This window comes from Artemia sp. Qi Xiang Cuo, chromosome 16 (assembly GCF_049724085.1).
Source record: "Artemia sp. Qi Xiang Cuo chromosome 16, ASM4972408v1, whole genome shotgun sequence".
NCBI classification, from domain to species: Eukaryota; Metazoa; Arthropoda; class Branchiopoda; order Anostraca; family Artemiidae; genus Artemia; species Artemia sp. Qi Xiang Cuo.
The window spans coordinates 3,185,184-3,213,118 of NC_142809.1; the positions used below are offsets into that span (position 1 = coordinate 3,185,184).

Consider the following 27,935-nt stretch of genomic DNA (forward strand, 5'->3'; position numbering starts at 1 on the left):
TGTTAAAATATCATATATACAATATCTCAGAACCAATTAAGGATATTAAGTTAAAATTTTCAGAGAATGCTGAGGGAAATAATGAATTAGATGAAACTACAAAATGTGTCTCCAGGTTGCCATAAGGGTCTATGACTACAATACATAAAAAACAACTCAGGGTATTAAGTTGAAACTTTCGGTGAATGTTGAACTAAATCAAAAGACACATGCATCCATGTTGTCAAATTGCATATCTAAAAAATCTCAGGAACAGTTAAGGGTGTTAAGTTGAAACATACAGTGAATGTTGAAGGTATGTTGAACCTAATCAAAAGACAGTATTTGCATCCAGGTTGTCAAAAGGGCGAATATGCAATATGTTAGGAACAGCTCAGGGTATTAAGTTGGAACTGTCAATGAATGTTGAGCTAAATCTAGACACCGTGTACTTCCAGGTTTTAAAAAGGGTATTTATGCAATATATCAGTAACAGCTGAGGGTGTTGAGTTGAAACTTTTAGGGAATGTTGTGGGGATTTGAAACTAAATCAAAAGACACAATGAACATCCAGGTTGTCAATAATATCTCATGCATGGCTTAGGATATTAAAGTAAAACTTCCAGGGACTGTTAAAGGGGATGTTGCACTAAATCAATAGATACTATGTGCATCCTGGTTGTCTAAAATGCTTATATGTAGTAATTCAGGAACAGCCAAGGGTATTAAGTTGAATTTTTTTGATGAATATTCAACAGAATGTTGAACTGAATCAACAAACACGTTGTAAAAATCACACGTTGTATAAAATGTTTTAAAAATCCAATGTTTTTCTTGGGTGTCAAAATAATACATCTACAAAATCTCAGGGTTATAGTTGCTATCAAAAAGCTGCTACAAAATACCACACAGCTGCTACCAAAAAGCTACAACAAAATACCACACAGCTGCTACAATTTACCACACAGCTCTTACCAAAAAGAGTAAACACTATGCATCAGGTAGACATATAACATACCTGGACCCCAAATTACATGTTAGAGTACACGTATATATCGAGTGTGCTGTACATACTAGACACGTGTTTCTGTTTGCTGACACTTTTATTTTATAAAACCAACTGCTTCTGGTTATTCAAGTTTGTGCAAAATTCCTCATTCTCTATAATGTATGGTTTCCAACTTTACTAAACAATCTTAAATGTAATTTCGCAGTTGCTGTGAGGCAGGAAAAGAAGAAAGAGACAACAGGGAGGGCGAATATGCAATATGGTAGGAACAACTCAGGGTAAGAACTGTCAATGGAACTGTCAAGTTGGAACTGTCAATGAATCTTGAGCTAAATCTAAAGACACCGTGTACTTCCAGGTTTTAAAAAGAGCATTTATGCAATATATCAGTAACAGCTGAGGGTGTTGAGTTGAAACTTTTAGGGAATGTTGTGGGGATTTCAAACTAAATCAAAAGACACAATGAACATCCAGGTTGTCAATAATATCTCATGCATGGCTTAGGATATTAAAATAAAACTTCCAGGGAATGTTAAAGTATTGAATATTGAAAGTATTTGAATATACTTTCAAGGCCATGAATTTAAAAAACAGTTACTAAAAAATCTAAACCCTTAACGCCCTTAACTTAAACCCTTAAACCCTTAACTTAACCCTTAAACCCTTAACTTAAAACATAAAAAAACTCTGACTTGAAGTACTGGATTGTTATAAAAAAAAAGTTCTGGTTAGACAAAAAAAAAGTGTGCTGTTGGACATTTTTCTAGTAAATTCAAATATTTTTATTCCAGGTTCGAATCATATTCACATTGATATGTGTATCTTTTGGATTCTTCCTTGTTTTGCTTAGTACAAGTAGCCAAGATAACTCGAAACAGCCCAAGGATACCGGACTAGATCCTTTTGGAATGGAAGGCGTTGAAGAAACCGTGGAGGACTGTGGAACTTTCTTAAATGAGGTAATAAATAAAAACACATTCCTAGAAATCCAATTTTATCAGCAGCCACATGACATAATATAATGCAGTATGCCGCTATGACATAATAGACATTAGATGTTATCTAATAGTGATGGAAAAATCCACCTATTGAATGAGACATCTACTTTGCTTGCACAATATACTTCTACCACTGGCAACTTATTACAGCTCCAATCACATTGAAGAAAAGACTCAAGACTACCTATTTCATTTTAAAGATTTAAAACTGAGAATCACATGAGAGTTTCTCCAAGATTGCCCTTTCATTGCTCAAGCACTGCAATATAAATTTACAAATTTTATCACATTACTTTTTTGCATTTTTTTTTTTTGTGTGTGTTAGGCCCCTCTCTTTTGGAAAGATCCTCTGATGTCAATAAAGGATGGCGTTTGGCATCAATAAGTTTTGTGTATTTGTCAAGTTTTATAATACACATTTATGGTACCTGGGTGAAACTCCTTACTGCAAGACAAATTATCTTCTTTAGGGTTATCTCAACATACCAGCAACAGTGAAAATGGAATATGATTGTTTTAACTGGTTGGTTTTTAAACAACCAGTTAACAACTTTGTTAATTACTTTACAAACTTAACAATTTTGTTAATTACTTTACAAAGTTAACAACTTTGTTAATTACTTTAATTAACAAAGCAGGTTTCTTTTGTAGTTATAGTTGTCTTTGGGAATAAATAGATTATTAATGTGTCAACTTGTACTGAGAAAAGCATTGCAAAATTTAATTAATTAATTTTGCCTATTTATTTTTAGGGTTCAATGTGACAATGTTGACAAAAATGTAATATTGCCCTAAAACTCCAAAACTTTAAGACGACTGAAGGAATTTATTTTAGAATAGCATGGTTTTCAGGTATGAATAGACCTTAGGTGGGTCCAGTGGGGAGGGGGGCAAAAGTGTTTTTTATTTTGATGTCATTGGTACTGTAAGCGTAAAAAAACCTCTGTTGAGTAAAAAAACCGCTTTTGTTGCAAACAAAAATTAGTTTGAAATCCTAAGCACTATCTTTGGTTCTTGACGGATCCAAAAGTCACTATCATAATGCGATTCTTCTGTCTATGTCTGAAATTACCATCATTTTTCCGAACCATTTTTTTTATTGGCACAATTAATTTGCGAATGAGATAATAGTGTTTTTTTTTTTTTTATTGTAGCTGAATTATCAAGCAGAGAATTCTCCGTCTTTACCAATAATACTACCAAGATGAGTGAAGCTGCCCACCTGATCAATTTTTTCGTTACCCAACGTCACCTTTTCATCTTCACTTATTCCTAGCCTTAGTGACCTAGTCTTACTAACATTAAAACTCAAACCTATTCTAGCACCCTGAACTAACAAAACATCTAAAAGTTCATTCATTTATTTTCAGTTGTAAATCTGACACAAAGAAATAGAAGAAATGAAGACAAAAGTGTTTTTATGTAATGAAAATACTGGACAAGAAAGTAATTATTTGGGGGGGACAACTGCCTTTCTTCTTTAGTGCTGAAAGAAATGCCAAAAATGTGGACAAGACAACTTGTATAAGACCAAACGACACGGAAGCAGAAAAAAGATTAGAAGAATTAAAAATCTAAAGTCGAAATAACATGAAAAACAAGTTGAATTGAAAAACAAATAAAGTCCAAAGTTAGCAGATTTATTAATTTAAAAGCCAAAAACTAAACAAAAATTATTTTATAAAAATCTGAAACCTAATCAGGGAGTTTCAGACGACAGGCCTTTGAAGCCAAATTTCATTGTCAGGTCATATTTCTTTAAGGGTCGGTAGACATAAAACCCTGAGACTATGCTCAGAAATAACATAAATAAAATGGATAATAACGTCTTACAGGGTTCATTAGCCAAAGGGACACCTGTCATATATTTTGTTACTCCGACATATCATAGACCAGTTCAGGTGCCAGAACTACTACGAATTGGCCAAACACTCTTGCTTACAACAAATATTCATTGGATAGTTGTCGAAGATTCTACTAAGTGTTCCGATGTGGTTCACAAGACTCTTAAAGACATAGGTAAGTATTTTGCCAGTGATTGTCTTTATTTTCTTGTGGGAGTTTAGCGTGGATATCCCAAGAGAATAAAACAGTTCTTGGGCCACTCATTTTTAAAGATTTAAGGAGGTAAAAGAGTTCATAAATTGTCTGGCTTGATTTATGCTGACGCTGGGATGACCTCTGCTCTTTCTTCCTCTTTTCTCTTTGTCCTTTTTTCTTTTTCTATTTTGTCTGACTTTTGCTGCTTGTTTTCTTGCTTTGTTTATTTCTGTCTGAAGATATTTGTGTTACTTTGTGTTAAGAGTTTTAGTGACAATCTATGATAAACAAGTAAAATCTTTTAGTAAGACTGTGGAAAATAAAAAAAACAAGTTTTTTACCAGAAGAAAATAACAACAGTCTTTATACAAAATTATTTTATTTTATTATTTTTCATTCTTTTATTAGTAGGTTTTATCTGTATTTAATATATTTTCGTTAGAATTGTAAGTGGAAATGTAGTGTGGTCTATGAAATTAGTTACTTTGTGTTTCTCTCCAGTCACTTGTGTATTAAGCTGACACATTGAGCTCTATTCTCCGTTGGACAGAATTGAAGTTTTGTTATTACTATTTTTACTTGCAAAGATTTACCTTATCTGAAAATATAAATATTTGAAGCAATTTAGGCCTGACAAATTGGTGTGCAATTCATGTATTAGCCAAATTACGAATTTCTTTCGTGTAACAAAACTACACTACATCTTAGAAAAGAAAAGAAGGTGAAGTATCAATTTGCTTGTTAAATCAATTCGCTTGTTGCAATGGGAAGATTTAAAAAAAGTTTCTTCTAAAAATGTTTCTTATAATCTGTAATTTAGTTAATTTCTAGAGCAGATGAAAATTCTGAAGAGGGCCATCTATTTCGCATTTTTTTTCACAAAATGGTTGTAATAGATGGCTATAATAAATATTAAATTATTTCTCCGAAGTATTTAAAAATTATTGAATTCTATGTGGTAAGATCACATCATATGGCCAACGCAAACTGCTTATCTATATATAAGACCATTTTATGGTTTCAATTTTAAAGCACCTTCAAAATTGTGAACTGTTTTGCAATTGGCACCATTTGAGACTGATTAAAATGAAAATTTTGTATCTTAGGGTTTAGCAAAAATCTTCATTAGTGGTGTTTTCCACTGACAAACCAAATTGTAAAATCACAATCTGAATTTTAAATTTGCCGTTCTGACGGTAATCTAGATTATGAAAATTCTGTTCGAATGACAATCTGGATTACAAGTTCATAATCTAGATTGGGAATTCGACAACTACGCTTGAAAAGAAGATTGTGGGTTCGGATTGTTGATTTTACCTAGTCGCGAGTTGAGTTTATAATTATTATTGCCCCATAGGCTGCGATTTGACAATAAAGTTCTATAAATTTGTTTTATAAGTACCAAATTGTGGATTTTTCTTCAGAAATACAATTACAAATTTTTTTTTGCTTGGTTTGATTTTTTTTAGGTCTGATCCTATTAATTAAGGGGCTCGAGAAAATTGGAAGAGGCCTCATTTGACCGTTAAATATGTTGTCGGGTGACAAGCGTTCTAAGAAATATTAAAAAAAAGATAATCGAATATTCAAATAATAAAGGATCTTGCAGCTCAGTGCCATGCTGTTTTTGTCCGTTTTGTGCTGCAAGACAAAAATTTGGAGCTAAACTGCTCCAAAATGCTATCGAACCAAAATTTTTGACAACTAATCCGTTCAAAACTATCGGAAACCTTTGTATAAGACCTCTTAGTTTCTGAAAACACAAATTCGTAGGATGACGGTTTATGTCCATAAACATAGACGATAGACATAAATAGACATATTGACAATAGACAAATAGACATAGCAATAATAAAAAAATAAAAAAATTTTATAATAAAATAATAAAAAATATAGACAATAGACAAATAAACATAGACAATTTGAAATCCATAGAAAATGAAGGATTATGATAGCGGTTTCACATTGTCTAGCTAGGTGTATCGAACTGCTTTATTGAAGATTGGTGAGAATGTAAACTTGTTTCTGGTTGGAGAATTATATTTAGCTGATCTAGCCTATGCCATTTTATATTCGTATGTATTTGTCCAATAAGAGAGTCATACTTACTCCCACCATTTACCCGTGCCATTTAAACATTTTTGCTTCTCAATGACTCGGACTATCTGTCTTGACCTTTTTCTACAATTAGCCATGTCTTGATGCCTACTGCAAAATACTTGATTTTCAATTCTCAATTCCATGTTTTAGAATGGCAATCTGAAACTGTTATTGGAATCAACAGTATGAAAACTTCGTTTTCATGTGTTAATTAATTTGAGACATCATTCATTTTTGAGTGAAGTTAATTGCATTGTTGCAAAGGTGCAACAAAGCTTCACATAAATGTCAGGGGAGAATTTCAGTAAATCGTTCTTGAGAGGTGTGCGTGAAGTGCTTTCTTAACCCTAACACTTGGAGAGTGGTCTTTCACATGATTTTAAAGAAATGAATAATTTACCCCCTAACCTCCTTTAACCTAAAGGAATACATTTAGACTAGATGTTGAAAATAGTTTCTGAGGGGGGAGGGAATTGCGGAATTTCGTTCAAATGGGCCTTCTTCTGATATTCTATTTTGACCAGTTCGATATGGTTACTTTTGGTAAAAAAAAAAGCGATCCTTCACTACCCTTCTCAGGAGAAATGAGAAATCTGGTATTTTGTTTAGGGGAGGGGGATTGAAACCTCCACTTTATGTCTCTCAAATTTATTGAATTTGATGGAGTAATCTAGATGTTGATTGTTCAGCAAAGAACGATCCTTGTCTATAGAAACTGAAAGCATAAAAACTCCAATTTTGATTACAGTCTGTGCAATAAAAGAGGTCTCTGACTCCATTTGTGTTAAATTTGTTAATTTTAAGTGAACCCAGCAAAGCTATTAATATAAGAATATTTGCTTACTTTTAGAAAAAAAAGAGAAACACTCCCAAAATGGACTGGAATTTTTAATGAAAATTACACTATCAAATTTAAATTTTCCGATATCCTCGTTTTAAGCTTCAGTCCCTACCTACACAAATATAAAAATTTATTATTTTCCAAAGAAGGATGGCATGGATAAGTGTTGTTTTTTGTTCTTTGGGAGGAGGGTGGTGCTGTTTCCCCCCATCGTTGTGGTGATTGTATGGAATCAGAGGGCTAATCTGAACTGAAAAAATCCTTTTTAAGTGATAAAAAAATCGCTTTTTACCATAGTGCTGATATTAGAGATTTTGTGCTAAAACTAGGAAAACACTTTATGACCCGAATAGGACCAAATATGACCAGGATCCTGAAGAACTCTAGTATAGCCAATCGGTTTAGTTTAGTCGAAAAGTCATTCACATAACCTTCCAGTTGCAAAAGGTACACTGCCATATGATGGCGCATTCCCCCCTGAACGACATATGGTAATGTAAGGTCAACGTAAATACGAGAAGTGCAAGTTTTGTAAAGTTTACTTGTGATACCTATTTGGAGAATATAATTTTACCTTATCTATTCTTTCTTATGTATGTAGTCAAGCAAGGTTGCCCCCTTTTCCCAATCGTTTCAACTTCGTCATTCGATTTGTTTTGTAATTTGTGAAGGGTTCACAGTCGTACAAAAAGAAGACAACCCAATTGCCTTCACAGGCCTCGATTTCGTAAACGATGTAGCCCTTTCAATTAGTACGTCTGTGGAACTCCATAAAATGGCCAATGAGGTGTCCCTTATGATCAGTATGGACGAAACTAAAATGACGAAAAGAACAACCCCGAATGACCCAGATATTAAACCGGTGGGTGAAGCCATTGATACTGTAGGGGGGTTCCTCGGTTTTTGTTCCTCCAAAAGGAAGAGTTGTTTGTGGCTATTTAATCATAAACAATAAGTTGAACAACAGGGAATTTTTTTTTTTTATACAAGACAGTAGAACGCAACTTTAAATGAATATTTCGACGCTATATCCAAGGGCCGTCCTCAGCAAAACAAACAAAGAGAATAAAAAACAATATAAAAGAAACTTACATTAAAAATTCAATCATTAAACTTAAAAGGTTTTTTAAAAAAATGTTTTAAAACAGCCCTAATATCATTACTTCAAGGAAGTTCAACCAGGACTGGTACACCAAGCGAAGTGGACAGAAAACAATTCATTCAAATGGAATAAAAATACTTACAGACAAGCTTTTAAAGCTAATCTCGCCTTCTTGACAGCCAGCCTAGATGGTCTATTCGTAACAGGTTGAATGGAGTTATTTACTGGTTTTTTAATATAATTAAGTTAAATCATTTTTAATTAAATTTTTGTATAGGGCATTAAGCGAATATTCCCCCAAATCTCTATTTAAAGAAATATTACTATTTATTTTGATTTTAATTTCAATTGCCTCTTTGGCAATTCTCTTCAGTTCTCTGTTTTTTATTCTCTTCGTTTGTTTTGCTGAGGACGGCCCTTGGATATAGGGTTGAAATATTCATTTAAAAGTTGCGTTCCACTGTCTTGTATAAAAAATTTCCCTGTTGTTCATCTTATTGTTTATGATGGAAAGGCAGTGTGGTCTTCATCGCTATTTACGGCTATTTAATCAACAATAATATAGGTTACACAGTGTTGTGTAATACTCGTCAACTATTGGGGCGTAGATTACCTAACATTTTGGGGGTAGGGGAGGGGATGTACACCAGGCCTCATAAAGTGCAGTTTCAGGCACAGAGCTGTTTCGAACGGTTCAAATATTTCCTTCCAACATTTTGAATGACAAACATTTAATAAAATACTAGAAATTACCAACTGGCAGAATTTGATGTATTTTGAACTGATTTAAGGGCAGCAATAGTCAAAATTGGTGTATGAGAAGAATGGGAAGTTTTTTTTCCTGTATTAACGGCGCCAGGTACTTAAAGGTCTCTCATATGCCGCTATTCCTTTACTTCGTTCCGAAACCTCGAGGTTTTGAATGTCTATTGAATCTTCTTTTGAAGGATTCAGCAGAAGGATTTGCAGTAATAATATCCCCAGGAAGATCGTTCCCGATAGAAGTGCAACATCGGATGAAGTTCTTCCTCAAGTACTCTTCTTGGCGTGCCCTTCTTTAGATATTTGGACCGAGCTGTGTGCTTCGTGTCTGCCTTAACGGCTGGACAAAGAGGGCCATACTGCGAGAGAGCTCGTCTGAGGGAGGCAAGCTCATGAATTTGTAGAAAACAGCCATCAACGCTACATCAAACCTTTGGTTTAGAGGCTGGAGCGAGCCATGTGAGGATGCACAGCCCGTCCTATTTGTCCTATTCTGAATCTTCTGGAGTGGTTGCAACAGCATTTTTAGAGCACCAGCGTATAGCGGGCATCCATATTCAGCTGTGGGTCTGATGCAGTACATGTAGAGTGAGATAATTGAGCTGGATGGAAGAAGGTTTTTGCAGCGAAGAGTAACTCCGAGCTTTCTTGTGCAGGAGGTTCTCACCAGATTAAGGTGGTTATTCCAAGAGAGATCAGTGAAGAAATAAATGCCCAGTAGACGAAGCTCGTTGACTCTCTTTATAGTTTCATTTTTGAAAATGAAGCTGGGGTGTTCACTTGGCACCTTTGATCGGGTAATAAGAAGCTCCTTTATTTTTGATGCGTTGAAGTTGATCCTTCATGCATCAGACCACTTTTCGATTTTAAAAAGATCCATCTGTAGGGAAAGGAAGGCTGGTGTTGAGTCTTCGTGTTTTGTGACGGCTGAGTGTTCGTGGCATCGTCGGCAAAAGGATGCTGAAGGCTTGCTAGGTTGTCTCCCCTGTGGTTTATGTAAATGAGGAATGTTTTTTTTTTATAGCATATCGATTCTTGAAAATTCCAGTAGCTTTACTATCGCTATTTTTTCTTTAATAAATTAAATCTTCAGAATAATTTTAGGTGACTGTATTTGGTCAACAATCAATCTGATTTTGGGGCGAAATATGTTTTTCACAGCACAAAATGGCTGAAATCAGCACCTCTCTATTGTAAGATATCTTTTGTTTCCTAGAAATGTTACTAAAAATTTGAGTTTCCTTTCGAGCGAGTCCCCCTGATAATTTACGTTCAATCGACCACCCAAAAGCAGAAAACCAAACCCAGCAAAACATATAAATACGCATCCAGAACTATCTTTCGATGGCATAATATAATTTTTTTTTCAATTCTTTCAAAGAGACTTGAAATTTCGACTCAAGCCCCTCAGACATGCTGAATTTGATGGTGAAACCAAACCATTCCTGGTACTGGACGACAATTAAAGAACGATCCGGTAATTAATGAACGAACGGTAATTAAAGAGCGGTCTCTGCAAATGCAGACTAGAAGGGTAAAAAAAAAATAATAAAGATGTTTCTATTTTAACGATCTTCCTCTTATGTTGACTCTAAATACGTAAAATTAAGGATTTTGATGTCCCTGTAAAAAGCTTTTCTCCCGCTATTACACATCCACTTGGCATGTTGTGCTCTATTCTGGACAGGTTGTTTTTTTTTATTGGAAGCGATTCTGGGGTGGGGGTGGAGCTGCGAAAAGAATGGCGAGACATTTTCAGAGGTATGGGTATAGAGATTTAGAAACTGCTTTTTTCAGCAAAATTTCATTCCATATTTATCATAGAGAAGGGGGAGGGACTTTGAAAAAGTTTAAATTACGTGAATTAATTGGAAACTATAGAAAGAAATTGTTAAAATGTATGGTCCTAAACCCCCTGCACTCATGTGCCCTTGAGATGTTTTTTTATTGTCACAATTTCTTTTTCTTGTTTGTCTTTCGAAAAAAACTACTTGTACTAAACCGAAAATGACGTTTACCATTTTCATTCTTCTTTCATTCTATTATCGATTTCATTCTATTATATTACTCTTCAAGGTATTCCACATACTCATTTATGTGCACCGTTACCAAGTGCGTATAAATCAGCGAGTATAAAACCGCGAGGGGTTTCTGGAAGAAGGGCAGCACTAAAGTGGATAAGGAAGAATGCAAAAGCAGATGGCATTGTTTACTTTGGAGATGATGACAACACGTACCATCGTCGAATTTTTGCTGAAATTCGGTCTACTGTCAATATTTCAATATTTCCTGTTGGACTTGTTCCTGATTACCTTTTAAGTACTCCTATCGTAAAAGAGGTATTGGTTCATTACAGTTATTGTCATTTCTTTTTTAGAAGTTATAGATCCTTATTGTAATGTTTTTATTTATTACTTGATAAAAGGAAACAATTTGTAAAGAGTAGAAAACGAGGATAAGTCCAGCCAGTGGAGAAATGAAAAATAGCATGCAGATGTTTCGCTCAAAACCTCTGCTCAAAGGTCATCATTTTGTTTTTATTTTATCCCGAGGACTTTTGTCTTAGGTTTTTTTTCGAAGACCACAGTGCCTTTCTATGACGAACAAATAAAAGTTCAAAAGTTCAATTAGGGATAAGTCCTATTATTATACAGTGAAACTTAATGGCTATCTCAAAATTTTATTGGATGCATTTGGGGGAAAAGGAGTGAGGGGGGGGGGGGGGGGTAGTTGCACTCTAATCTATTTTGACTCCAAAAAACTGAGCTAGAACTTTCAATTTCCAATCAAATGAGCCATCTCTGAATAGGGCCTTATTCATAGCTTGTTAAATGATTTAGATTGAAGAATGAAGCCTCCAAAAATAAATTTGCAGCCTAAATTAGGACCCAAGAGCATAAGTCGTAGGACATCGTCCTAAATTAGGATAATTTTTATAATTGGAAACGGAATCACTTTTAGTGTCGTATTTTTGAGGCAAAAAGGAGGGACCTTAAATTGGGAAGGGATGGGATACTTGATTGTTTTTGCTGTAAAAGTGTGGATTTACAGGGGGTTTAGCGTTTGTTTTTTTTTTCTTTTATTATTATCATTCTTGAGATAAGGTCATCAGACGACTAACTTCGCTTATTGATACCAATAGAGAACTAAGGAGACAGAGATAAAACTAATTTGGGAAGTCAATTATACCTCGTAAAAGGATTGAGATAGAAAAATGAAACTTCCAGGAGTAGATTTGTAGCATAAATCAGGACCCAGATATATGTTTATAAGTACCATCCTCCATCCTTTTCTAGGGAAGAGAATTTTCATGGTGTATGTTAGGTGAATAAAAGGTTCAAAAACCGTTTTATGGTCCAGCTGTGAGCATGGCAAGGTCTTTTCACCTGTTGTAACTGTTGAAACTGTTGAACCTGTTGTAACTAAGTCCCATGAGTTACAAACCTTCTCACAGTAATGGGTTAAATTGCATGGCGATGAAGAACACCATCGCGGGAGGATCCTCTAGAGGAGGACAACTGCGGCAGGGCGTAAGATCCAGATATATGGACAACGGCCTCTGCAAAGGGCTGCCTCGACATTTTGGGGGTACCTGCAAGACTGGGGACCTTGCGGTCAACTCTATTCCCACTTGAGGAGTGGTGCTCCTCGAGGAAATTATAGGCTAGTAAACGACACAGCATTCGCACGGGATTCTGACTAACGGACATTTTTTCTGAGCTTGGTATGTTTTGATGGGCGTCTTTGGGCTGATAAACCTCTTCCTAGCTGATTTATATATTATGCTCCCCGTAGTAGCATAATATTTTTAGGCATGAATGTATAATAAGTCGGAGGTAATAGGCTTGAGATTGTCTGTGCAGTATTTCTACTCTTGTTGATAGAAAATCATCACCAAGAACTGCGAACCATGTTGCGACCAAGATGGGCCCAAGATTACACCAAGCCTCTATTGATGGATGTCCCAGGGACTTCTTGCTGTCCGGTTCGAAGCCGGCTTAAGAACTTCGGTGTATACTTGATAAGATATGTGATCCCCGTCCTGCACTGGTATCCGGAATCATTGCTTTTCCTGAGGCGAAAATAATTTCAATGATTTAAAGAACATGAAAATTGGAACTTGGAATGTTACGACGTTAAAAAATAACTATCGTATCGACATTTTGACTGACGAATTCAGACGATTCGAACTGGATTTATTAGGAATTTCAGAAACTCATATCCCAGGGGAGGAAACATAAAATTAGGTGGTATAGAATTTATTTACTCAGACAGGAAAGATGGTGTGCATAGGCAGGGAATAGTGGTCATGATGAATGAAGAAGCTGCTAAGTCCTGTTTAGGCTGGAAAGGTATTAATAATAGAATACTAATTGCTCATTTTATGACTAAAAAGTTCAGGGTATCAGTTAGAGCAGTATACGCACCAGTAGAACCGACTGACGGAGATACTAGTCACTCAGATGAATTTTACTTACAGTTACAGGAGCAAATAGAAAGGGTCCCAGGTAGAAATATGATGGTATTACTGGGAGATTTTAACGCCCAGGTTGGTAGAAATCGGGATAGATGGTATCCCAGCCTAGGTAAATTTGGTATAGGAAAAGAAAACAATAATGGATACAGACTTTTGCAATTTTGTAGGTATAACAATCTAGTTATAACCAATACAGTGTTTGGTCATAAAATGGCTCATAAGTTAACATGATATTCACGTGATGGTAAGACAGCAAACCTTATTGATTATGTTATAGTAAACCGAAGACTGGCAGGATCAATACAAGATACTAGGGCATATAGGAGTACTGTTATTGATGTTAAAAGTAAAGATCACCATCTAGTAGTGTCAAGGCTTAATTTAAAGCTGAAATATTGGAAGGCTAACTACCTCCCGGGAAGTTGTGATGTTGGTTGACTCCAGGATGAGACTTTGAGAGAACCTGTCCAGGAACAGTTAAATACTAAACTGGAAAGTTTATAATTTGATAATGTAGAATATGGATGGAACACTTTTAGAAAAATAATTTATGAAGTTGTTGAAGGTGTATTAGGGAAGAAAGCTAGAACTGCAGCTAAGAATATTAGTGAAAAAGCTTTATGTTTAATAGAAAGGAGAAAGGACTTCTACAAGAATTATATGAGTGATAGATCGTATGAAAACAAAAGAAATGTAAAGAAAGTGGAGAAAGCATTAAAATATGAACTAAGGAGGTGTGAAGTGGAGGCCGTGGATAGAATTGCCGAGGATCTGGAAGATGCAGCTAGACGGCATAATAGTAAAATATTGTACTGGCACGTTATCAAAATTGAGAGGGAGTATTCAATCCGGACTTGGCCCAGTTAAAGATAGGAATGGGGTCGCAATTAGCGATAAGGAAAAAACTAAAGAGAGATGGGCCGAACATTTTGAGAATTTGCTTAACCGAGACAGAGTTGCAGGAAAAGATATAGAGGAAAATGAAAAAGTTTGTGATACCTTGGGTGTAAAGGAAGATTTGTTTTGTGAGGCGGAATTAGCGACAGTACTAAAAGGATTAAACAATAATAAGGCTCCAGGTGCTGATAGGGTGGTAAACGAGTTTCTTAAGTATGGTTGCTCTGAGGTTAGAAATAAGTTACTGAACATTATGAATATGATTTTTGAAAAAGGGGAAGTACCTAACGATACGATTTTAGGAAAACCTTAATTAAGCAACTTTATAAGAAAGGGGATAAAAGTGAGTGTGGCAATTATCGAGGAATTAGTCTGGTCTCTGTAGGTAGTAAATTACTTAGTAGTATGATACTTTTTAGACTGAGAGATGCAGTAGACAAAGTTTTAAGAGTAGAGCAGTGTGGTTTTAGAAAAGGTAGAGGATGTGTCAACCAAATTTTCACTCTTAGGTTAATAATTGAGAAGTGCCTGAGTTTTCAAACACCTTTTGTCCTCAGTTTAATAGATTATGAGCAAGCGTTCAATTCTTTTGATAGAACAGCTTTAGCAAAGGTTTCATCCTTGTATGGTATACCAGACAAATACATTAAAGTGATTAGTGCTATGTACGAGAATAACACTGCTGCGGTTAAGGTATGAAATGAGGTTAGCAGCTGGTTTTGTATTAAATCAGAAGTTAAGCAAGGTTGTGTTCTATCCCCCTTTATATGGATTATTTTGATGGACTTTGTTTTAAGGAGCACAGGAAAGGCAATGGGAGACCACGGAATCAAATGGGGAGGAAAAAATCGCATGGACTTAGATTATGCTGATGATTTAAGCATCCTAGATGAAAGTGTGAACAAAATGAATGAAGTTTTAAGTGGTTTTGCGAGTTGAGGGAGCTAGAATTGGTTGGAAAATTAATATTAGGAAGACTAAGTCATTAAGGCTAGGAATGAAAAGATTGATCAGGTGGGCAGCTTCACTTACCTTGGTAGTATTATTAGTAAAGATGGTGGGAGCAGTGAAGATGTTAAATATAGAATAGCCAAGGCTCAGGGTGTTTTTTCACAGTTAAAAAAAGTCTGGAAGAATAGGACGATAAGTCTGCAAACCAAGATTAGAATATTAGAAGCTACAGTGATGACAGTGGTCAAATATGGCTCTGAAGCATGGACGCTCCGAAAAGCGGATTAAGATTTGCTAGATGTTTTCCAGAGAAATTGCTTAAGGATTGTTCTGGGTACCCGGCTGACTGACCGTATTTCTAACAATAGGCTATACGAAAAATGTGGTCAATACCGCTCCTAGGGCTATAATGAAAGAAAGGTTGAGGCGGCTAGGGCACGTTGTGCGGATGAAGGATGACAGATTGCCGAAGATTGTTCCTTTCGGCCAACCATCTAGGGCTAAACGGAAAACAGGTCGTCCCCATCTGGGGTGGGAGGACGATATAAAGAAAGATTTAAAGGAAATGGGAACTTCGTGGGTGGGTGTAAAAAGGGAGGCTTTAAATAGATTAGGGTGGAGGAGGAGCGTGCTTAGCTGTGTTGGCCTCAGGCGGCTTGGTGCTGCGGTGAGTTGTTAGTAGTAGTAGTAGTAGTAGTCATCAGCAGATAAACTAAAGTGTTACAATTAAAACAAAGTATATTTATACTGAAAAAACAGTAACTTCCGGATCATATATAATTTCCAGTTCATTGGCTGAGAGCATGGGCGAACATAGCTTCTTCTCTAAGGGGGGGGGGGGCAGTCGATTCTGTGAAGAAGGGCGAGGGGCTGAAGTTATATTGGCAGTTCACAAAACCTTACATTGCCAGTAAGTTCTATCATACCTATGAAATCTTTATTAATAAGTAATCACCAAAATCATAAATCATCAATAAGCTTCAGCATTAATCAATCTTCTTGGATTAGAGCTAAATTTTTCCAAGACATTATGGATAATTGCTTCTTGTTTGACTTTTATTCTGTCATTCCAGCTGTTTATTTTCAGGTTTTTCAACCATCTACCTTTTTTCAACTGCTTTTTCAACCGTCTGCTTTTTCAAACCTATCTAGTGTAAATTTGAAGTTCTAGGGGGGGGGGGCATCTGCCCCTCTCTGCCCTCTTTCCGTACGTCCATGGCTGAGAGGGTTCATTAACAGGATTCCGTCCAAGTCTTGAGTTGTAGACTATTCTCCTTAATATTGCCTTAATTTAATTTGAATTTTTCATGAAGGTGTCACAGTCTTCTTCTTCTTCTAATTGTAAAAGAAATGTTGCAAAAGGAGAAAGAAATATACAGGATGGCTAGAGCAGTGATTCTCAAACTGTTGTACGCGTATCCCTTGGGAGTACGCAAAATTTTTTAGGGGGTACGTGGCCGGCCAACAAAAAATAAAACAATCCTTTAACTCTAGGACTGGCAATTTTATTTATATTTTAGCTATAGTTTACTTAGTACACATAACTGAGATGGAGTACCTAAAATGTTTTGTGGGTAAAAAGGTATACAGTGTCTAAATAAGTTTGAGAACCACTGGGCGTAGACCATAGGTTTATTATTAATTAGGAAAGTAGAATTACTGTATTTCTTTTTAGAAGTTGTACTTTTATAAGTTGGCTGAAAGGATGCGGGGTCTGAAATATTGCCACAATAGATGCTTGCAACACTGTCCTGCCTTAAAGGTTTCCTTTGATTTAATGACACTTAGCTCTTTCAGCTCCACCCACTTTTTCGTTATTGGTAAATACGGAAGTTAATTAAAAGCTGTATATGTCTTCTCAAGTTCAGTCAAATTCTATATAGACGTGTCCCGTTCTATATATCCCTATCGTGCCAAATTCTATATAGACTTACTAACTTGGGGCTAGATGGAACATATATTTCAATCTTGAAGTGAAATTAGTTCAAAACACCAAAAAGTGTTCTGTGACAAAGGGAAAACTATATAAAAATGCACATGATTATCTGTTTATTCAATTTGTTGTTAATTTGGCCAAAGAACGATAGGCATAAATTAATAAAGGACGATAAAGGCATAGGACTATGTCCTATAGGACTATATAATAAAGGACTGCTGGATGATAGGGATAAATAAATAAAGAACTGTCTGGATCCCCGAAAAGTCTCGAGATTGTTGAAATTTTTGTGTAGTTTATTATATTTTATTTATTTTAAAACCTGTCGTACAAAACAAAAAGACGGGACAGAAAATAAAAAAAGAACAAAAGAAAAAGAAACTTACAAAGCTCACGCTAGTAAACATTACTGAAGGTAAATACAAGATAAAATACTGTTAAAAATAAATAGTCAAGATAAAAAAAGAGACACCAATGAAAAAAGACAAAAGACACAAAAGAAACATGATGGAAGCTCAAATGCTATCTCTAATACTTATACATGAATATTGGAGCAGTGACTTCCGCCAAATTTTGTGTTTAGGACGTTTTATTGCTTCTAAACATTGTTTAGTGGATTTTAATCAACTCTAGTGATTATTTCAGCAAAGCATTGAACTTCTTTAGGTTAAGGGCACTTCACCGATGGATTATTTACTATTTGTATTTTATCCCACAGAAACCATAGCTTCGTGTATATACGTCGTGATAACTTCGTTATTATAACAATAACCTATTTAAGAAATAGAATAAGTGGTATTATATTTTATTTTTTAACAGATACCTTCAGACTGGTGTGCATATAGCTCAACCCCGCTCAACTCAAATCATTTAACTCGACCTTCGCTTCATCCAACTCCCATTCAAATCAATCCAAACTCAACTCAACTGCCGTTAAACTCAACCCCAGATTAATTGAATGCCCATTCAACTCAACCCCCATTCAATTCATCTCTATTCAGCTGAATTTCCGCTTAGCTCAGCTCCCAATTAACTCAACCCTCATTCACCTCTACGCCATTCAACCTCACCTGTTGCGACGTTGAATTGGATTGGGTTGACATGAATGAAGGTTAGTTACAGGGGGTGGAGTTAAACGGGATTGAGTTGAACAAGAGCAAATGGGGTTCTGTTAAATGGAAATCCTAAAAATAAAAATAACCTAAGTATAAAAATAACGAAATAATGAAGACGGATAAAAAAAAGATGATTTGACAAATAAACTTCACATGAAACATTGCAGTGTTAAAGCTAAAACACTACAAAAAATCATACTCATCAACAGAAGGAACTAAGGGACGAAGAAGAAGAAGAATTAGGACCAAGAACCACTAGAGTATAAACTTTGTGATGAAGTATGCATCGTCCCCTACAGGTGGTTAGGTAAAGCCAATAATGTATCAGTAATTAACTAATTATTAATGAGATATCGATTACAGTTTTTGTTGTGGGAGGCGCGTAAGAAACTTTGCATATCTGAAGTAATGAATCTTTAACATCTGTTGAAATTTTATTTCTAAAGAGATGAGAAAATTGACCCTTAACAAATACCAGAGAAGCATTAAGGGCAGTATAAAGATGTTCTAGCGCCTAGCGTTAAATCGGCTTGGATTAAGAGCGAATCTTTAGAGGCTCTATGTAATAATTAAAATCACAAGGCTTATTTTCCCTGTTTATGTTTTTAGTGTGCTAGGTTGCTATTGTTAGGTCTGTTAGGTTGTTTTTGGTATGTTATTTGTCGGCAATCTTACCGTTTTAATGTTTTGTTATAAGACGAAAAATGTGCTATCGTTCGACAGCTGAAATTCTGCTTTTTTCTATTCACTACTGTTGATCGACACTTTTGAAATTTACTGTGATTAATTTTTTTTTACATTGAAAACATTTCAAAAATTGGTAGAAAGTTGTTGAAAAGAAGGAATTTTCCCTTTTTTTAGCCATGTCTAAACCATTCTTTAAGAACAAATCTGATCTGTGTCGTAATTCTGGCTAAATGGATCTGCCTCAATAATCTGAAACTAATGAATCCATTGATATACGTATCTTATCCTTTCGGTGCAAGTTTCAGCTGTAGGTTTGTTGTGAAACTGAATATTTCAGGGGAAAGTTTACCTTAATGCATTAAGGTTAATTAAGACATTCATAATTGAGCCCTAAATGTGTTCATTAATTACTAAAAATTAAGAAACAGGTAGCGGATTGAACTTGCGAGTGAGATGCCCAACCACCTGATCTCCGTTTTGCGTTTAAGAACTGTTGAATGCAGTAGAAGAGAAAGATCAAACTTAGTGTTGGAGTACCAAGGACATCAAACCATTTTTCGCCCCTTGTCAGGTCTGTCTCCATCTGCCCCTTGTCTCCATCTTACGAATATTCGTACCTAAAAACCGTGATTGTCTACGTTTTTCATTTTGACTGTCCTATATCTATTAAGATTTTTATGTTGTGTAAATCCTTTCCATTGCTACCGCACCGAATCACCAAAGGAAAAAAGTGGAAGCTTTTCTCTTTTAGAAAGAAGCCTAATGAAAGGGTTGTAGCACCAACTTTTTCATCATCTTATCGTCGAATACTACAACAGTCAATAGGCTGGTACAACTGTTAGGTTGAACAGGGCTATTGAACAAATATAGGCTAGTGGTAATGTGTAAGAATTAAGCAATAAATGTGATAATTTTTTAATCAGAAGAACTAAGGATTCTATTGGTATGTCAATGGTTAACTAAAGGGACAAATATAACAGCTTTATTAGTCTTTCTAAAAGATGCTTTTGTTGGTTAAGTCAATTAACTAATAATTTGAAGTGTTTAATCTTTAATAATTTTAACAAAATCAATATTAGTGTATGGCTTAAATTTATGGCAGTGTTTGTCTTTTACCATACTACTACTAACAACTCACTGGAGCACAAATCCGCCCAAGACCAACATAGCTACGCACGCCCCTCTTCCATCCTACTCTATTCAAAACCTCGTTCTTTACACCCTCCCAGAAAGCCCATTTCCATTAAGTCTTTCTTTACGACATCCTCCCACCCCAACCGCGGACGATCTGCTTTCCATTTAGCCCTTGAAAGTTGGCCGAGAAAAAAACGATTTTGAGTAATCTGCGATCCTTCATCCGTCCTAGCCATCTAAAACTTTCTCTCATTATAGCCCTAGAAAACAGGATTAAACCACTCTTTTCGCACAGCCTACTGTTTTAATTACGACACCTTTTAATCCTAATACTAGGCTAAACCTTCATTAATGTTCCGTCCATTCTACTTTAGGGACATGTTATTGGGTTTTATGACCCATGGATTGTTGATAGACTCTTTCCAGTAGATATGGCAGGGTTTGCCGTAAGTGTAAGGCTCATAAGAGACCATCCCGAAGCTAACATACCATACGTCGCTGGATACTAGGAAGATCGTTTTATACAGTCGTTAGATGTAAACTATAAGGACCTTGAGCCAAAAGCATCAAATTGTACTGAGGTTCGTACTTAGTACTTTATTACTATTTCTATTTATTTACATTTGTTACATTTCTATATATTGTATTTCTTACATTTGTTATATTGTATCCTGTTTTTTATTGTTACAAAACGAAAAAATGGCAAAGAAGAGAGAAACGAGGATAATAACTGCCAGTGAAAAACAGAAGAAAAAATGTGCAAAAATTTCGGCCAAGGCCTCCGCTCAACCGTCCTCAGTGCATATTAATAAAAAAATACCTATAAAAGTCCAAGAAGTCCAAAAAGTCCAATATTTGAAAAGTTGTCTTCTTTTTTTTACTGGCTGTTATTATCTTCGTTTCTCTCTTCTTTGCCATTTTTTCGTTCTGTCATTAGTCAGCGTGTTCTCAGAAATTATTTACTCTCTACTGTTCATACTTTATTATTTGTTTTCTTTTTTAATGTGGAAGTACAGAGCAACATTGGAAAAAACGACCAGAAGTTAATATATGCATGAGGGGGCGTTGACCTTCTCAAGCCCCCCCCCTCTTTAAACTTTGACTGCTGTTTTTCTGAAAACATTTTAGAGCACAGCATATACTGAATAAAAATCCACAATAATTGTTATTTTGTATAAACTACGTATATTTCTAGGGACAAGTTTGCCACCATCTGACAGTATGTCCTTTAAAACTAAGAGATTATAAAGTTAGCTTTTTGATAGTCATTAGCTGATTAGTCTATTACACAAAGTGACATAAATTGGCCCATTACTGTTGCGTGATCCCTTTAGTTGCTGAGAAAAAACATAGTAGAACCTTCATTAGAATGGGCCCTCTGTCGATATTCCAAAACAACTGATTTGATACGATGATCTATGCTAAAAACAGAAAAAAATGAATACGCGTAGCTTATTGGAAAAAAAAAATCGAAATTTCATATTTCTACTTCTTAAAAGGGGTTTTTCCTGACTTAGAAAGTTATTCTAGGTGGACTGTATTTTCCAAGAAAAATTTTAGGAGTGTTTTCGGAGGCTTATTAGGTTTAGGAGTACTTAGGAGGTTTACGAGTGTTATTCTAGGATAAAGACTTCTATTAAAAAAATAAGTGTAGTTATGTGCAAATTGATTATGGCGAGTACAACATTTTAGTCAACCTATTATTAAGCAAATAAAGAACAATATAAGTTATATTAATTAATGCTTATCTAATAGGTTAATTAAATTTGATAGTTATCAAGTTTTATTAAGTTATGCTAAATAAATTTATTTTCAAAATTTCTTTAAAAATATCTCATAATTTATCTAATGTCACCTACTCTTTCCTTAATAAAAAAAACTTCTTCAAAAAATTCAATATTAATATTATGTAAAAATTGAGCATTCCAAAATATACCAGAGTATAAAAATAGTGGCATATGACACTTCAAATTTCTTATACCTGTTAGGTTCATCCGATATCTCAGGCTGCCCTTCCCCCTTAGGGCACCCCTTCCATCGTGACCTTAAATTACACTTTTCATATCCTTTTTCGTCAACCTCTATTTCTCCCGATATATAAATCACTTTTACCCCCGTCCCCCAAAATAAGAATATAAAAAAAATAAAAAAAAAATAAAAAAAAGTAAGAAAGAAGTGAAATACTCCACCTTTACAAATATATACCAATAGGTAGAATCTTTCATTATCTTCCCACTTTTTTTCCTTTACCCTATAACTCATCTTTCATTTCCCCTTTGGCTACTCAATCCTGATTAAAACATTATCATTATCTTACTTTCAATACTTCTCAAATCGCTTTAAAATTTGATCTTTATCCTACTTTTAGTACTTCTTTCTTTATAATTGTTTTATTCCATTTTTTAAATAACAACATTTCAATTTCTAATTATAAATTCTAACAAAACTTTTTCATTTTTTTTACTCTCTTCTAAAAAAAAAAAAAATAAAAATAATCCTTGAAGTTATTTTTTTTATTGTTATTTTTAAAAACTAATTTAATAAAGTCAAATTTAATAATATTTAGTTAAACTACTGTAAGTTCAACTAGACTTGCTTTGCCTAGGTAACGTGAAGTGTCGCAGAAACGTTTTATAGGCAGTTTATTTGCAGCCAGTTGAGCTGTTAATGAATGTGATTTACCCTTGAACAGTTCGGAAGCAAGCGAAGTGTAAACAAATCGGCAGAAGTATCAAGCCCCTTTCAGTTTCTTCACTATCGATTGCTTGTTGCAAAAAATTGCAGAAGAATCTAATAAGAGAATGTGAAAAATTACCCTTTTTGCTTTGTTATCATAATTTTGTGGCATTTCCATATGAGGTATCAATTTTAATTTAAAGAATAATGCTTATTTTTATAGGCCTAGCGAATCTAAGGCAAAAAATATAGATAGAAGTAAAGATATCTTTTAGGCTTTTTAGACCCCCTAGGCTTGGAGGAGAATATTTTTATAGTTTATATAGTAACAGGTTCAAGTATCTATGCAGGGAGGAGGAGGACTGGGGATCTTGGGGGTGGGGGGTACAAAATTAATAGCTTCAATATTTGTAGCATTACTCTTGCCGGATAATGTCTTATGTTTTACCCATGATATTATTTTTTCTAATCCGCCGGCTCCCCTGACAAAATATGTGTACGTGCTTTGATGAAATGGAGAAGTGTGTGTATTTTTACAATGAAGTTGACAATAATGTCTATGAAGCGTTCCAATGACACCATATCCGCCTTTGTATTACGTGTTCTACCATGACCACATTCTGGTAACTTTTGTTTAGTGTCTGTAAACAAGCAGACTTTTCTACAAGCATTTTTCCTTATTTTCTCTTTTTCGCCCTCCCCTCTTCTTTCTATTTCTCTACCTCTTTCTCTATCCCTTTCTGACTATGTCTCAGATATAATATTAAAGTTCTCTTTCTGCTTAGATTTTTGTGTGGCATACAAAAACCGTGCAAGTTAATCCCGTCGATTTGAAGAAAGGGGAGAATTTGGAGGTTCATAACTTGAAAGAACTTTTAAAAGAACTCAATTCTGTTGGAGACGTTGCCTGGTCGTCAAAAGGTAGTATATATTTAAGTACTTTAAGTACTTTCTTTTAAGTACTTTTTCTAAGACAGAGCTGTGAAGATATAAATTAGCTTTAAAGAAATCTATGAGGCGATCTTTAAATACATCTTTGAACAATCTGTAAATAAATCTTGAAACACGATTTAAAATAGAATCTTAAAAAAGTAATCTGGTATTATCGTAGGTTCAATAGCTCAGGCATAGCTGATATAAGTAAAGTGGAAACACAATGGACGAAGTTGACTATCTGCTGTGTACTGCACTACCAGTTTGTAACCAATATTACTATATTTGTTACCATATATCAGAAACTGTGTGGGGAAGCAAGACAAGTTTCATCTGATTTTAATTGCCGTTTTAAAATTAAATATTCATTTATTTTAAACAGCTTTAATATTATCGTCAAAAGCCTCTACTAAATTACGCTATTTCTCGCAACACAGGAAAAAAAAAACTAAGCATGATTGAAAAATACTAGAAAAACAAAATACTAAGCATTATTAATAACACAAAACAGAATAAAGGAATTTCTTTCCGGCGATTCCTGAACATCTACGTCTAGAATTTGGTGTTAAGCAGGCATTGCCATCTGGGCTTTTAATTAGGTGGGCTTTAATTTTAACTAAGATAGATGGCGTTACGACCAATTAAAATGAATTAGCCCTCTGTAATGTGGGTTTTCCGATAATAAAACTACTGATTATGGGTAAACATCCCACTTGAGGAGGTACTAGGGGTAACTCTAAAATTGAAATACTATCTCCAATGAAATGTTACATTGGTTTCTTGTAAGACTATAAGGAAACAGAGTCTTCTCCTCACACAGATAATTGGAAACATGAGATTTGAATCCACGGCGTTTTATCATTAGAGCTTAATTAATCGCCATTGTTTTAGGATTAAATCCCAAATTTTCTCTTTAAGTGATGATAATCAGCATTTTTATCAAAGTCAGCCAAAATCTGATTTGTGCAAAATAGGCGTAGGTTAGCGTGGAAAAATCTTGGCCAGCTATTTAAGCTGTTGACTTGAAGCCAATATGCCTATTGTTTCTGTGGTACTGTTTAAGTACCTGGTAAGATGAGTATGCAGATGTTTAGGTCGGCCAAAAAATGAAGAAAATCAGACGCTAGAAGAAACTGGAAAGTTTTTTTTTATACTAATTACAGTTTCCATTCATATAATTTTTCATATGTTTTTACCCTTTCGACTTACCCTTTCATCGTTGCTCTGAATGGGTCCTCATTTTAGTTTCAATGTTTATTTTGAGGTTTGGTTTTTATATTGTCCTTTGGACTTTTATCTGTTATTATTTTGCACTGAGAACGGTTTAGCTGAAGGCTCAACCCAAATGTTTGCATATTTTTTTCTTTTTTCGTAAATTGTTTGTGGGGGCGCTCGAGCATCTCCAAACTTCGTTGCCAATTTTTGAGCCGACATCTGGTAACAGTGGCATCAAAGTTTGGATTGCAAAATTACATTACAGGTTTTTGCTCAAGATTATTCTCGATAGAACAAAAAATGAAATGACCAATGTCCTGAATTGTTTTTCCTCTTCCAGTTTCCTGCTATTATACCAAAATAGCACTGAAACTTGACGTAAGATGGCAAATAATATTTTCGAAATAATACATACTATCATATACATTCTATGAAAATATATGTTTGTATATTTTTTACATAATGCATATTATTTTTGGTTTTTGCCCTACAGGATTTTGGGAACTGAAATTAATGTCAAAAAAAGGGAACTGAAACTGAAAGGAAAAAAAGAGCGTATAAACTCCAATTAATTAAATTTGTCCTGTTTTACAAAAGCCAAAACCGAAATGATTCCCAGTTATCGCTACTTAACCATCAGAATAAATAACAGCCTAAACTTTTAATAAACTTTTTCTTTCTTCTTTGTAGTGAAAAGTGATCATCCCACTTTACAATTCTTGCATATGACCCAATGCCGAATATGGAATCCCGCTGTTTACTGTTGCTCGAAAAAGTTGTTGGCGCCACTCCAAAAGATCCAGAATAAAGCCAATAGGGCAGATTCAGTTGTTCCCCACGACACTCTCCAGTCTGTTAGTGTGAGGCGTGATGTTGCTTCGATGGCTGTTTTCTACAAGTACATACATTCACCTTCTTCCCTAGAGCTTTCTTTTATCGTGCCCGCCGTTGTCCAACTGATATGATAGACATTAAGGCACTACACAGCTTGTTCCAGTTATCTTGAAGATGGCACACTGAGAATGGAATATTTGAAGAACAGCTTCCCCCAACGTTGTACTTCCATCTGGAATGATCTTTCTGGGGAACTTATCCCTGTTGACCCTTTCAAAAGACGGTTCAACGCTCATCTAAAACCTCAATAAAAGACTAGCAGCTAATTGGATGTATAATTATACCCGGTGCAGAAAATTTAGGAAAAAAAGAAAAAAAGCTAAATTTTTCTCGGACAGATGACAAAAAGGATTTGCCAGGAATAGCTTTATATGACACATTATGATATTTCATACCTTTTAAGTTTGAATAGGTCCCTTAAAGGGGAAGAGGACATGCCGTGTTCCCTGCGGTCTGGTTTTCACCAATCTTAATGCTATTATATTAAAAAGTGATATTCCAGATTTTTGTATCTAATTTCGTGCGATTTTCTGTCAAAATACAATAATGTGCGGAACTTCGATTTAAATACCAAATCTGTATTTAAGCTTTAATTGAAATCATTGCATACATTTAACTTAGATGTCATTAAGTTAAAATGGATGAAAGAAGGGATTTTTTAAATCGAGAGTTCCTGACACTTAGACCTTTTTTAATCTATTGCTTCACGGGCACATAGTAAACAGTATGTGACGATATGAAAAAGAATGTGTGATTTGACCAGACGGGAAAACTTGCAGTAAAGTGTTTATTTTTTCATCGGAATAAAGAATCTTTGGCAGTCTTAGAACAAATTAAGCATTTGAATCGACATAAATTTGAGGTGATAGGCGAATTAGAGTTGCGTTGAGTTCTTTTTCACTCTTTAATGTTTATAAATAATATATAATAAAATGTATAACATTTACTATAATGTAATGTATAATATAATGTATATATAATGTATAATATAATGTATAATAGCTAATGAAATAATAACGTATTTGTGTATGTATTTAAATAATGTATAAAAGTATGTATTTATTTATAACCCATCATACAAAAAGGAAGCAAATATAGTATAATTAAAACAAAGAAAAGAAAATAGCACTCAAAAATAGCAGCAAACATTAAACATTGAAAATGGCATTTGTTATTAGTTATCTATTTTTTTAGTGATGGAGCCTTTGTTTATAACCCATCACTTAGTGATGACTTGGGAGCTTTACAGGCCATAGAGCCTTTGTTGGGATTTGTGATTGTATTATTGATTGATTTTGTTATTCTTTGGTTGAAATATATCTGATCTTTATCTTATCTTACAGTTTCAGCAAGAAAACAAAAACTATTATTTTCTACTCTTAGCTTTATCTGAGATATAGCAGATACGCCCTTTTGACAACTTGTATGCACATAGCTTCTTATTATTTAGTTCAGTGTTCCTTTCAACATTTCTAGGGAGTTTCAACTTATTACCTTATCCGTTCCTGAGACATTCCGATACGCCATTTTGACAACCCAAATGCATATATTGTTTTTTGGTTTAGTTTAACATGCCCCTCAACTTTCCTCGAAATTTTTAACTTAAAAGCCTTAGCTGCTCCTGAGGTTTCGTCGATAAACTATTTTGACAACCTGAGTGCAGTTGGCTTCATGTTTAGTAATATGCTACAACAAATTAATTAGAGATTATGACAAAACATACAGTTTGTATCCCAGTTTTAACTATTGAATAGTTGACCTGCCAACTTTTTGAATCTTCATTTGTTGCGCTTTATTGTTAAAAGAAGGCAATTTTTGCGACTTTTTTTCTCGAGAAATTTTTACAGTAGGTGATTTTTAACAGAAGATTCCAATTTCATAACTGAAAAATGGACTTGCCGATCTACTTCATATGTTAACATTCATTGTTGATTTACGTGACTTTGTTTTTTAGAGATTTTTACAGTTTTAGTAGCGTAATTTTATTTCAGGATAGTTTTATTCTCTTAAAATATATTTTGATAAAGTTGTACTGGCTTTCAAAATACGGTCGATCTAAAGTCACGAAATTTTTTAGGTACATTTAAGTGACTAGGTGGTAACTCCTGGTTCACGGGACATATATTTATGGCCTTTATTAGGTGTTTTTATGTGTTTTTGGCCTTTATTAGGTGTTGTTTATTAGGTAT

At 34.7% G+C, this 27,935-nt stretch overlaps 1 protein-coding gene and 1 pseudogene across 2 annotated transcripts in view; both read left to right on the forward strand.

Moving 5' to 3' along the window:
• Nucleotides 1-1,202, forward strand: part of LOC148942483 (galactosylgalactosylxylosylprotein 3-beta-glucuronosyltransferase S-like) — a 30,063-nt gene extending 28,861 nt beyond the window's left edge. The window contains exon 5 of the mRNA XM_089102723.1: nt 1,194-1,202. Within this exon, the coding sequence (XP_088958849.1) occupies nt 1,194-1,202 (9 nt within the window). The remainder of the gene's footprint in view (nt 1-1,193) is intronic.
• A 576-nt stretch (nt 1,203-1,778) lies between these two features.
• On the forward strand, nt 1,779-27,932 carry LOC148942484 (galactosylgalactosylxylosylprotein 3-beta-glucuronosyltransferase S-like; annotated as a pseudogene). Its single transcript, XR_016143047.1, has 6 exons — nt 1,779-1,947; nt 3,822-4,005; nt 10,908-11,170; nt 20,403-20,609; nt 23,490-23,625; nt 25,543-27,932. The product of XR_016143047.1 is annotated as a galactosylgalactosylxylosylprotein 3-beta-glucuronosyltransferase S-like (transcript).
• The last annotated feature ends 3 nt before the right edge of the window (nt 27,933-27,935 follow it).